Below are 13,364 nucleotides of genomic sequence, written 5' to 3'. Positions count from 1 at the left end.
AGAAAGCACGATGACAGCTTTAAAGCTGCTCATTCACTCAGTTCTACATTAAATCACTCACAAACACACGTGTGAGTTTGAATGGTGTTTATTTATTGTTAAGGCACAACAGAAAGTCAGCAGCACAGTGCTGACTTTTACACACAGAAAGGAGTGAGGATCTTTAATTGGCCTGTCAGTTCTGGGCAGTAGTGTAGTCGAGGGAAAACTCAGGAATTTGAAGTTAGCATCCCCCCCCCCCCCCCCCCCCCCCCCACTTTTCCAGTGAAGAGAGAGGGCATTGATGCGTACATGGATAAAAACATGTTCCAAGTATTTGCACTGTTATGTGAATTACTTTATTGTATCCGAGGTCTTCTACAGGAATAAAAGCTTATTGACAAAAGGTGTTTACATGTGCCTCCCCATACAGGAAATATAAACTTAACAACCAATACCTGCCTTTTAATTAACACGTTGACATTTATTGGTGATGTCATCACACAATACTCAAATGTGAGCAGTTTCTGGGGGAACACAGAGTCGTGGGTAATAAAACACGACTCTGTGAAAACAGTCTGGTTTCTCTCAGCCATCAGGCCAACGGATCCCAATCGAAGGAATAATCAGACACACACTTGTTTCGGTTCAAACCTCTTTGGTAACAAGGCACCCATGCAGTCATTACACGGCATCACGCAGACATACAAACACACACATACACACATTCAGAAATGCTTCTATATGTAACTCGGGACTCTTGCTTCATCTATTTATCACATTCATCTATCACAATGAGAAATTGTCACATTTTGTTTCATTCAGAAACACCCTGCTACTGATTTTTGTGCACGAGAAACAAGGCCACTTCTGTTTTCTGTAATGCATCCAGGCTCGTAACTGCTTAAGCAGAAAGTAACGCACCCGTACTGCTACATCAGCTGTGCAAACATTCTGAAAAGGCACCACATGCATTCAAAGTAAATACTCCTGTTTTTTATACCGCATAATTCTGACCACGCTCATCTTCGTTACATAACTAACCACATTCTTATTAGTGAGATGCAGCGACATGTAAAAATATTATTTCTTTCATTCGGATTCCAGTGGAAAAACCAGTGAAAATAAGTGACTGTTAGAGATTTGTTGATTAAAGATCTCAGTATGTATTTAATGTATAAATTCTGCACAGTTTTGTATTAAATATAGCTTAAATAGAAATCTCAGTCTTTCTTTCCATGCTATTGAGAGAGCAGCTTTTTTCCCCAAGTTCAGTCATTCATTCATTCGGGGCAATCTGACCCATATTGACCCTCTCAGTGGCAGTTTTGGCATTTAGGGTGACACTTTCGGTTGTTCACGTTGCAACGACATCCTCCACTGGTGTCTCCTGGACCCTTTAAAAGCAACAGAATGAGGAACATGCTTTGATGGAAAACAAGGTTTTGCAGTCTTTTTAGGTGGACATAAACAGTTTTTGAGTCTATCTGACCAAGGTTACTAAATAAAGCAAAAATAGATAAATTGTTAAAGTTAAGGTAGAAAGGACAGATTTCATACCCTTGGCCCCCAGCGTGGCCCTCTGGTTACCCAGCAGATCTCAGTGTGACAGACTGTACAGCGCAGCCAGTCACATCCATCTCTCTTCTGTACAATGATGCCACACTGTGGACAGCGCATGGCCTCCCCTGACTGCACAAGAGTCTGTTTGTGAGAGATAAAATGAGAACAAGATTAAGAAGAAAGAATATGAGACCCGAGGATATGGAAAGCATTACCAGTATATATCAGTTTGTCTGTAAGCATTAGACCACAAAGCCATTCACTGCTTACGAGTGGAGGTAAAAATGGATCTGTAACACTGTCCCTTCTATCTCTGTGCATTACAAATAGCCTTAAAACAGTGTACAACTCAAAAGAACTCTCTGTCATGTTGCACATCCCACATACAGTACAGATGTTGTGGTTAGAAGTTCACATACACTCATCATTGGCTGTCATGGTAATTTGGGGATTTTAATGATTTCTTTGGACGGTTCTTTTTCCAGGGTGGCACTGTTCAGCATACATCGTTTGTTACTTTGTTACTTTAAAACCAAGAATTTCTTGCACAGGTTTGAATTTATTTGAGATATTCGCTAATCTACACAGATTTAAAGGTATACACACAGGCACAAATATATACATACACTCACTTAAATGTTTTAATAATTAGTGATGAAGGTTCTACAATGTCTTTTAACTTGACAAAGCCAAGGCACGCTCACGTCTTGTTAGTAATTGTGATTGACTACAACTTTTTGTTTTTATTTGCTGCATAAAAGGGATTTGTGTGCTGATCATGAAAGATGCCCCTGCTCCAAAATCAACACCATCTAGTTCAACTGAAATTTGCAGCTGCCCCCATGGACAAGCCAAATGTGTTTTATGGTCAGATTGAGCTATTTGGCCACAATTGCAAGACACATGTTTGGAGGAGTAAGGGTGTGGCTTTCAAACTTAAACTGTTAGCAGTCGGACGTACCGCCCACGGGACATTGGATGGTTTAGGGGACTAATAGGACTGCTAAGGGGTTAAAAACAAAGTAAAACTGTGAAGCATGGTGGTGGTAGCATCGTGTTCTAGGGTTGTTTTGCTGCCAGTGGTACTGGTACAATACACAGAATGGATGGAATAATGAAGAAGGACTACCTCCAAATTATTCAGCTTCACCGTAAATCAACAGCTGGATGGTTGAAACTTTGATTCAGTTGGTGTTGAGACAGGACAATGATTCCAAATACACACATGAATTGGTTTTGGATTGGATAAAGCAGGCTAACATTAAGCTTCTGCAATGGTCTTCCCAATGTACAAACTTCAACCCTACTGAAGACTTGTGGACTAAAAGCGGGTCTGTGCCAGGAGACCAACTAATTTAAAGAACTCTACCAATTCTGCCAAGAAGAGTGGTTAAATATCACAGACAGAATTATAGCAGAAGCTTGTTGATGGCTACCAAAACATCTGCTCGTAGTAAAACTTACTATGAGATATTTAACCAAATGTTAGTGGGGTTGTATGTATAGATCTGAGCCTGTATGGATTAGAAACTCGTGCACCCAATTCTTGTTTTTCAGAGTAATAAAAATGTATCCTGCCGTTCAAAGAAATAACTAAAAACCCCAAATTACCGTGATATTCATGCCACAAGGAATGTATGAAAACTTCTGACCACAACTCCATGTCTGTTGTAGCTCACATTTAGTAGATGTGTTGTCCTTCGAGCAGCAGAGTCATTGATAGCACGCGCTGCAAGATCGTCCTGGTACTGCTTACAATTCATACCCTCATGGATAGACTGAGGAGAAAATAGAAAGAGGAACAAATAAGGATCTTTTAAAAACTGTAATTTATGTAAATCACTCTAGGACAGTTGGATAAATTCAATAAAAATATAGCTAGGAATGAGCAAAACAGGCATTCTTTGCAGAAATAAACATTTCTTATTCAATTTGCAGTTAGCATGAGGCAACCAAACCAGTTAAAACCATGTCAATACTTGGACATTTTTTCATTTATGTATTCATTTTTACAAAGTATTTTTCATTTTTTAACAGCATAATGTGCAATTAAAATGAACTGTTCCTGGCAGAAGCCACTCAAATAAACTTATTCTAAATGAGCTTGGACTAATTAATTAGTTCAAAGTTCAGTCTGCATCTCTACATAGTATATGTGCAAATCTAATGCATCACATGAGTTCAAGCAACCAATATAGGAACAAAAGACAGGAATAAATTATTAAATTTCATTTTATACCAGTATATACTGTGTATGATTTCTACCTTGCAGATTAGGCAGTTGTGTTTCTTGCAGACAGGGCAGTGGAAGACATTGACAGTATCCTCATACACACACCAGCCCAGACAGTCAGGAGTAGCACAGTGATAGCTGCCCTCACACCGAGACTCTGCAACTGAAAGGCCCCTCTGCAGCCAGCGTTCATACTCCTCTGCAGGAACCAACTGTCACCAGGAAACAAGAGGAAGATGGTGAATGTGTGCTAACACTAAAAGCTAAAACTGTAGCTTTAATAAAAAAAAAAAAAAAAAAGTGTCAGAAGCTGTTAGTTGGTCTCACTCACAGCTCTGATCTCCCTCTCCTGCAGGAAGCAGGAACAGGAGTATGTGTCATCTCTGTAGGGACAGGACACCTCGGGCTCCTCGCTCAGCATAATGACAGAGCGCAAGCACTCTCTAAGCAGGCGTGCACACAAACACAGAAAAGTCACCCAAGGTGTACAAGAAAAACAAAACAAATCAAAAAACCGCCACCCCTTAAATTTTACCTGCAAAAACAGTGCAGACACTCCCTCAGGAGGATGCCATCTCCCGGCTGTAAGCCTGCATAGCAGATCCTACACTCCACAGATTCAGGGTTAGGCACCAGGTCCTGACCATCCATCATCACCAGCCGGGCAAAGTTCTGCCTTCGCTCCTCCTCCCTCGCCTGGAAGAAGGAGCGGTGTTGTTGGAGGAGGGAAGTGAGGGTTAAAGGCAAGTTCTGTAAACTGCGCTCTTCCAGCTTTTTCTTATAATGTGCATTTTAAACTCGAAAATGCTCAAAATCCTCATTTACACAAACACAGAGAAGCACACAGAGTCAAAACCTTTTATTTTTATCCATTCAGCGTATATACAGTATCGCAGTGCAAAATAAATGACTCATACATTCAACTCGGTGGCAACTATTGCTCCTAAAGAGTTCATTAAAAAGCCACTTCATTTGATTTGCTGAAAGGCTGCAGTGATTACGACTGTCACTGGATGTTCAATATGAGTAACGTCTTTTGGAGCCAGGGTCAAAATGTAAAAAGAAATCTCACAGGTTTTTTTTAAAAACCTGCCCGTCTTTGTCAGCATTACTGCTCATTCAGAGCATTTTTTCCACATTTTTCAGAAAATGTGCAAAAAAAAAAAAAAAAAAAAAAAGTAACATGTTCTCACACAACCTGTAAACTGTACGATCTTATGAATCTGCAAATATGGGATGCAACCGATGCATGAAGACAGCTTAAAATGACTTCAGGGGTAAAATTCGACAGTTTTATTGCATAAATGTGGATATACATGAATATAGTCATGGGCAGTGGAGATGGTGCTTCAAGGATAGAAATGAACATAAGGTGTATGTCTGCCTGTGTCTGTATGTTCAGTAGTTCTGGTCCAGGTTAAACAGGAGTGAGGTGTTTTGAAGCCCAGCACTCTTCAGCCCCTCTCTTCTCCCTTTCTCCTTCAAAAAACAGAGACAGAAGAGAAGAGAGTCAACCTGAGAGAGCCTGAAAGTTTCAATTCAAATACCACGGTTATTAATTTTTTTCTAAATAAATACATATCACCCTCTCCCTTTCATCGGTTTCACTTTGAGCATTTTGTCAAATTTGGCCAAACTGTGTGTCACTAAGTGGTGCTCCCCTCCCTGAATTTTTAACTGAGCTTTGTGTGCCCATCATCATGTTATATTCCAGAAATCATATTAAGTATGTGCACGTAAAAGCACATTCATACTACCCGGAATGTATTCTTTTTTTAAATACCTGCTGGTATTGTCGGATAGCTTCTTTCTCCTTCTGAATTCTTCTGAGCTCCAGTGTATCAGGTCGATATCCCCCCGGGACAACGTAGTTCTCAGGTCGGTCCGTACTGCAGATCTCACAGCCCGGCCGTGTTGGTTTGTTAATGTAGGTGCACGAAGGACATGACCAACCCTGAAAATTTGTTTAGCGCCGTTATTCTCTACATTCTTTTTACCTTACTGAACTTAACTGTGTGTCCTTTAAGTATATGTTTTCGATAGGTTGACAAAAATTACATTACCTGGGTAGGCGATGTTTTCGGGCTCAGGGCTTTATCAAGCTGGGGCATCTCTAGGTTGATGAGATCTCTGATCTCTCTGATGTTTTGCCTCTCTAAACCGCCTGAGGCATTTAAGGAGAAAAAAAAGAGACTGAGCAGCCAACATCAAATCTGCGTGCAAACATGTTTGCTCAATATGCCAGTGTGTGAAAGACTTTATGGCACCTTTATGGTGTATGCATATAGATTTAAATTGAGTAATTATTTCTTTTCCTTGGTATTCTGCTGAGTTACATTTTCACTATGTGGGCACAGATCATACAAAGTCACAGACAAACTATGGCACAGTGTTTAGTAGGGGATTGCTCACTTTACATTATTTATTTATTTATTTTTATCTAACAATAGAAATAAGGTGTTAAACAGTCATACAAGGTGAGATCAATAAAGTCTTTGAATCTGTCACTGAAAAACAAAAAGCTATACTTAATTTAAATGTAGTCACTATTTTTGGTCTTCTTGGGCAGTGTGCAACAACTTCAAACATTTCTGCTTCTAGATCATGTCTCAGAAACTGTGCTGTGACCTACTTTGTGTGACAAAATATTAAGTTCTTTGTCTGACAGGTCAGGAGCATGCTTGTCACTCTTTTCCCTTCGACATTCATCCCACCGTGTGAAACGTTCATTCCCCCAGCATTAGGCTGTCAATGCAGGCCACTACTGTAACGTCTCAAGGTGCCTGAGAGTTCAACACGCGCTGAACTGAGCAGGCAGAAGCTTTTTCATCACACCATCACACTCATGAGCCCTACTCTCTGTCTTCATACTCAAAAAAATATATCGATACTGCACTGTATTGCAATATTTTACATGGCTATTTTGTATTGATACAGGGGCACCAAATATCGATATTTTATGAAATAAATAAAGATACGTAAATAAATGGGAACGCTGCTCTGCTAACATGAGACGAGCCCTCTAATAGCAACAGTGTTCATCTCCTGCACGGCGATCCTGAGATAATTTTAGTTGAGCAATCTTACAATAAATCAGCTCACCCGAAAAAACAGCCAACACTGGACACACTCAGCTTGACAGAGTGTATAATTACCAATTTGTCCTCATTCAGTCACAGACTGATTCCATTGTGATAAATTGTAGTATATGTTATTGTGAGCTTATTGCAAAATGCTAAAAATTGCAATAATACTGTATCGCGGGTAGCGGTGCAACAGATCAAAAATCTCACGGTTCGGATCAGATCGGTTTTAAGTCACGGATTGGATCAATTTTCGGATCAGCAAAAATAGAAAAAAAAGACAAAAATTCGACTCGCCATTTACTTATTTAAGTATTTTTTGCCTATTAAAAAACATTCAACTGAAGACTCATTCCACGCACTTATATAAAAACAAATTAAGGTGCAATATGGACATTATGGACCATGCTGGGCATCCTCTGCATCCTCTGCACACGGCCATAAACAACCAGAGGAGTCTGCTCAGTGACAGGTTGCTTCTCCCGAAGTCAAGGACCAGCAGACTTAAAAAGTCCTTTGTCCCACACACCAACAAACTGTTTAACTCCTCGCTGGAGGGGAGAGGGAGGGGAAACGGGGACAAAGGAGAGGCGAACAAGTAAGCTGTAGTGCCTTTTCACTGTGCAATAGTTTTTGTTAATAACCAACGGTGTAATAGACTCACAATACTTGAAATGTGCCATTCCCTTGTATTCTTATTCCTATTTATTCTTTTTATCCCTTTTGCATTCTCTGTGTTTATATATATGGTATATTTCTGCTCACATTCTGCAACTTCTGTGGGTGCTGTGCTACTGGAAACTGAATTTCCCGGAGGAACCCACCCGAGGGATAAAGTTTCATCTAATCTAATGTGATCTATAGGGCAGTACAGGGCCACTCCGCTGTGATATAACGAGCGGTCACGGTCACGTGGCTTTCCGTTGCCCTGGAGGTCCACCCATTTGTAGTTTGAGCAACAGAAGATGCCTGGGACAGTTCAGCCATAACTTTAAACTTCTCCTGCTCATACATGCTTGGAACGATCTTGTCACACTGAAGTGGACGCGCAACGAGATATCATAGCGTGGCTCAAGCACGTTCGTCACAGTTTAAACCCCTTGTTTTGCACAACGGAATACGGCCTCCTGTCTGCAACTAAACACCCCAGTAGCTTTTGTAATAGCTTTAGCCCGGTCGGATTGGTCGGCAAAGGGCTGCTTAAATGCCGCAAACTCCTCTGCTCTGCCACTTGGACCGCTAGCGCTGGCCATAACTACCGCCTGACAGACTGACCACGCACACCATACACATACTTTTTTCTCTTTTTCGAATCTTTGGATCACGTGCGTACCGAACCGTGGAGTGGGATCGGTTCGGATTTCAGATCAACTGTGATCCGTTGCACCACTAATCACGGGTGGTCTTCTGATTCACAGAATCATAGAGAGATGAACACTTGCAAACTGGCAGAACAGAACTTCTAGGAACTGATCTAGAATAGCAGGAGCCCTGGAAGCAATGTTGATGTGCACAAGAACACAAGCTTAAAGAGGAGACCTTTCAATTTTAAATCACGCCAAGTTTTTGCTTTTTTGTGGGAAGACTCATCTCGTATTAGAATAACATATAGAAGATAAGAAAGTGACATACCATGGTGTATTTTTCAAAGCAATGATCACAAGGGTTTTAGTGATAAGGTGTTCAAAGGCCCTTTGTTAGTAAAGCAACAAATACACATGTGTAATTGTGATTTAAATAGCTCAGATTTCACATAAACCACTGTGAAGAGACCACATCTTACCAGTGTTAGTATTGGTACGGAGTCTAGAAGGAAGTGTGGTGTAAGGCCTCCAGTCCTGAGATGAGGGGCCATTTGCAGAGGTAGCAGGGAGTGGCGGGTTTGGAGAAGACTGAGATGAAAGGCTGAAGAGGAGGATGCTCTCCTGATCCTGCTGGAGGGCCTGCGGGGTCAAGCGAGCGTGGCGGGCTGACAAGAGGTACAAGAAGGCCGTGTCACCGTGCTGACGAACACCGTACGACGCGAGGGATCGGTTGTCGAAGCACAAGCACTGGCCGATCACCCAGCGCTGCACTCGTGGGTGGAAGCCGTATTCGAGAAACATCTAGAAAAAAAACAAAGAATGACGATGAATGAGAGAGAAACATTAACAGTGGGGCAGAATCGAAACCATGCTGTGAAAGGAATATGATAAACATATATATGTGTAGCTCAAATTAACCTGCTGTTTCAGCGACGCAGTAGTCATGTGTGGGAAAACTTTCACAGTGACACAACAGGATGAGGACGAATCCTCCACTACGACAGCCAAACTGCGAGACAAGATGAAACCCGTGCAAACAACTAAGATTACATCAAATTATTGAAACATAAAACTACTGATTATAGATCGTGCCGCGAAGTATCGAAATCATAACGAGTAATCGTGTTCCTACTTGACTTCATTGTATTCGTGGTCTCTGGTGGAGGGCTGGATCCTAAGTGCAGCACGCTGATGGGCGAGCGCAGCAGCAAAGGCAGAAGCAGACTGCATGTCACCTGCCTCTATCGCCTTGGTCAGCTCTATACAAGTGTCCTCTGCAGATGAAACAAATGCACGCATGATGAAACACAGAGAGACATGCAGAGATCAGAAGGGCGCTAACAACAAATAAATGAATGAAAACAGAAACAGAGGTGTCACACTCACCTGTTTGCTGCAAAGCTAAGGTGTTCTGATGATGGGGACCGTCAGGGGGCTGCTGTGGCTCATTATGGTGAGAGAAGGCTGCCAATATATAAATTTGAAACCCAGAGGGGGAAAAAAGATTTTAACTAAACAGATTTCAAAGACAAGAAAGAGATAAAGAAAACACATTAAGCTCCAGAAGAAACTCAATCATTCTGTGATTTTATCATTTCGCAAGTTTGTGTGAATTGACCCCTGAGGGGGAAGCAAGGCAACGTATGGAAATATGAAGAGTAACAGCTAACGTCTGCCACTCGGTTTCCACTATGAAAGTGGAATCAGTTGACAGTGCTGTGCTTGGTTCCACAGGGCTAATTTGAATATCAGACCATCACTTCCACAGTTTGTATCCCAGTCACGCACACAACGCTGCACTTTTTTCAAAAAAGAGAGGTCCCCATTGTTTGAGTGCAACGCTGTCGAGCAGCCGTGCAGACCAGGAAAGACGCGCAGTGCTTCATGCAGGTCCAAGTAATCGCTCTCGATTTTATTTTAATAAATCAATGTGTATGTCACGTTTATCTTATACGGTTTAACATGTACGAACTTACGTTTTGCATATATTACTCATGTTGCCTGTCCGATAATTTGTACAGCACTGTTGTTGCGTTTGCTTAGTTAAAAACATGCTCAAATAAATTTTAATTGATTGGATTTTGTGCAACTTCAAACATACAGCCAGCGGCACGAACAACTATTTTTAGCCATGATGAGAACAAAGAGCTCTCAGCTCACACAGGCCTCAGCATCCTTCAGTCAGCATGGGCAGTAACACATATACCAGAGAAGTTAAGGGAAGGGTAGGTCACAACAAACACCGAAGTGACGCAGGTTTGTTCTCTGTATTGTATGTTAAAAAATAAGGAAAAATGCTCAGGGCATGATTTAAACGATGCTCACTTTACTTAAAACGACAATTTATAGCTTTACGAACATCACAATGATGTCATTATTAGCCTACTGAGACAATCTGAGGTTTATCGTTCATCAGAGTATAAACCCTATACTCTGATGAAGCTTGGAATGGTGAGGTTCATGGTGGTGTTGCTACCAACCACTGAACACAGTCAATTTTATACCTTAATTTGCACAAACACAAGTTCCCTACAGGGTGGATCAGCATAACAAAAGCCTCCTACAATATTTTGCAAATTTGAATGCATTTGCACCATGGTGGTGTGGGGTTATAATATTATCTTATGCCATGTTATACCCCTGATTAATGATTGTGAAAGTATTATGTAGTTTTAGTTTGTAGTATTCTCCTGAATTAGAAGCAGGTGATAACTATTACAGTTATTAAACTGATTTGTATTACATTAGACTGCTGATTCAGTGTGAATGAATGATATTGTTTATGATGCATTATACTGCTGAGTTATAAGAAATACTGTTTTCGGAGAGTCAGGACTTTGCTTTTTCTGATAGTAGAGGAGACAGAGAGCACATTCCACGGGAGCTTCACCCCCACCGTTGCCGCCGTTGTTAAAGGCAGACAAAATAGGGAGCCAAGGCCATAAGTCAGGCTCGCTAGGAGTTAGAAAGAATGAATGTTTAGGTTTTTATGACTAGGTGGGGGCCACTAAAGGCTATAAGAGTTTGAGTAACCCTCCACCAGTTGGAGATTTGCTGTGACCCTCTGCATGCATGTCTCCCCATCCGGATGGTTGATGCTCAAAAGTGTTGAATTGTATGTAATAAAGTAATTGTTGATTGAGCATTTATACACCGAGTATTGTCCTTCCTTCAGCCCAAAGATCGAAAGAATTGGGAGGATTTAACAATTTAAAGCAAATTAAAGCTATTGCCTCACATCAAGAAGTTCCTGGGTTTGACTCTACCATCCGGCACTAGCCTTTATGTGTGGAGTTTGCATGTTCTCAGCGTGTCTGAGTGGGCTCTCTCTGGTTACTCTGGCTTCTCCCACAGTACAAAGACATGCAGTTAGCGGGGTTAAATTATTTGGTTATTTTAAATTTGTCATGTGTTAATGGTTGTTTTTCTGGGTCAACTGGATAAGCAGAATAAAAAGACTAGATGGACTTTGCTCCAAGGCCAAATATCTGTTTGTCATCTACAAGTATTTGCTCTCCTGGGTGACTGACCTCTGTGTGCTTCTCTTAGTGACGACATCACCACAGTAGCCCACTCCTGGGCTTCCTGCTCGCAGCGAAAGTTGAAGCTGATGCGATCATTGGGAGGAACGGCCAAACTCAGCTCGTGGCACTTTGGCGACTTCACCTCGTAGTTCACGCTCCTCAAATCAAACTCGGCGATGGTCTGAAATAATAAAGAGCGAGCGACAGTCAGAGGAAATCAAAGGCTGTCGTTTTTGTCACTGTGTGATGGATTTGTCTAAACTTTAATTTCCCACTATATTGTAAAAAAAAAAATGTAGTTAGATAAAATAGACATGTGTATAAAACATAACATTTGCTTCCAAGCAAAGTAGCCTGAATCTGTCCCCCTTGGTCATGGGTGCCCTTTAAAAACACCCAAACAACCTGTGCAAAGAGGATATGGACAGACATTAATTTCCTTCGCAAAAGAGTGGTAAAAATGGTAATATCTATTAAAAAAAAGAACCTGCCTTGCCAAAAAACATTTTAATATTTAATGATTTAGAATCACTACCTTAAGTTGTCAAGGGTATGGCCTTTGCAATTTACATAAGAAACTTAAGACCCTGGAGGGTCTGCGGGGATTTCCTAGACCAGAATGGCTTTGGTGTAAAGCCAGAAAACTGTAAATCACTGCACTGCTTGAGGTAGTGCTCATTAAAAATAAACATGGACAACATAAAGCCTTGCAGTGATGTGGAGGTACATCTAGAATACATCTCTTTCCTATTATCTTTTCACAGCCTGTTAACAACGTTTAAACACACATACCACAACAAGCCAACCCCCGCACTGCTGTGAACTCACCACACTCCGGCCAGTCCCGCCGTTCTCCAGGAGCGACAGCCGGAATTCCCCGGATTTCCCCGGGTCCATGCTGAGCTGCAGTCTCAGTGACTCATCACCTGCTCCCGGAAGACACAGCGGCCGAATCCCAGAATGGCACACTGACACCCGAACCGACATGAGGACGGTGTGGCAGCCAAGTTGAGACTGCGAGGCCCCATAGTGGCTGGGGAGCGCGGCGGAGTGGTCCGGTGTGTGATCGGGGGAAGAGTGAGCCCAACCGCCTGAACTCAGCGACATCCTGCCCGAAGACTCATGTAGAAAATAGTTCCAGCGGAGTCCCGTCTGCCTGTCTGTTTACCTCCTGTCCCGCGTTCTTACCCGGTCTCGGCTTTCCTTTCTTTTACATTTCTGTCAGTGAGTCGTTTGACTGGTTATTTGACAGAGTCAGTGTCAACAGGAAGCAAGTGCGCAGAGTCGAACTATTTTAGGGCCACTTCCAAAAAGTCAAACGCGAGCGATGTTTCACTTCTCTCTTCTTTTTCAGAGAAAGCTCCGTTTCAGGCAGATTCGGTGTGTCTTATTTTGGCTTCTAAGTAAAGTTCTCTTGCCTGTAGTCCCATAAATACCGTCCTGACTCCAAGGTTATGGTAGTAGTTTGAGACTGGTATCGATATGTTGCTGTTTGCTTTCATTTCACATTGCGCATGCGTTCCTCGTCGGGTGACGTATGCCGCTGTAATATTTATGAATCATGTGAACGCTGTTTCTTTTTTTAGCTGCACCGAAGATTCACTTCTTTCTTGTCTCTTAACACACTATATATTTATATATTGCACACATATATTTGTTTGCGATGTAGTCCAGTAAA

At 41.8% G+C, this 13,364-nt stretch overlaps 1 protein-coding gene across 2 annotated transcripts; it reads right to left on the bottom strand.

Annotated features, from left to right (window-relative positions):
* Nucleotides 1-242: 242 nt before the first annotated feature.
* On the bottom strand, nucleotides 243-13,210 carry shrprbck1r (sharpin and rbck1 related). 2 transcript variants are annotated; one of them, XM_014333623.2, is made up of 14 exons: nucleotides 12,515-13,210; nucleotides 11,693-11,867; nucleotides 9,549-9,626; nucleotides 9,295-9,436; nucleotides 9,081-9,171; nucleotides 8,642-8,963; nucleotides 5,839-5,939; nucleotides 5,559-5,729; nucleotides 4,311-4,471; nucleotides 4,107-4,218; nucleotides 3,808-3,987; nucleotides 3,222-3,320; nucleotides 1,540-1,683; nucleotides 243-1,376 (listed from the first exon to the last, which is right to left on the bottom strand). In XM_014333623.2, the coding sequence occupies exons 1-14, from the start codon at nucleotides 12,791-12,793 to the stop codon at nucleotides 1,296-1,298; spliced, it is 2,136 nt and encodes a 711-aa protein (XP_014189109.1). In that variant the 5' UTR covers nucleotides 12,794-13,210; the 3' UTR covers nucleotides 243-1,295. The 2 variants fall into 2 exon arrangements, with proteins under 2 accessions (XP_014189109.1, XP_042084143.1); XM_042228209.1 differs by lacking the exon at nucleotides 243-1,376 and having other exon boundaries at nucleotides 1,572-1,683; nucleotides 3,154-3,320.
* Nucleotides 13,211-13,364: the final 154 nt, after the last annotated feature.

Source organism: Haplochromis burtoni, unplaced genomic scaffold (genome assembly GCF_018398535.1).
Source record: "Haplochromis burtoni strain Fernald_Lab_line unplaced genomic scaffold, NCSU_Asbu1 Contig_1, whole genome shotgun sequence".
In the NCBI taxonomy this organism is placed as follows: Eukaryota; Metazoa; Chordata; class Actinopteri; order Cichliformes; family Cichlidae; genus Haplochromis; species Haplochromis burtoni.
Note: the sequence above shows the minus strand (reverse complement) of the source record. Positions and strands in the feature narration are given on the sequence as shown.

Bases quoted from the DNA above. Each gene is read 5' to 3' on its own strand.
- shrprbck1r (XM_014333623.2), bottom strand. From the start codon at position 12,793: ATGTCGCTGAGTTCAGGCGGTTGGGCTCACTCTTCCCCCGATCACACA. The intron at 11,868-12,514 runs GTGAGTTCACAG...TTATTATTTCAG, and splicing joins GCGGGACTGGCCGGAGTGTG to ACCATCGCCGAGTTTGATTT. The intron at 5,940-8,641 runs GTAAGATGTGGT...TAAATGCCTCAG, and splicing joins CCGTACCAATACTAACACTG to GCGGTTTAGAGAGGCAAAAC.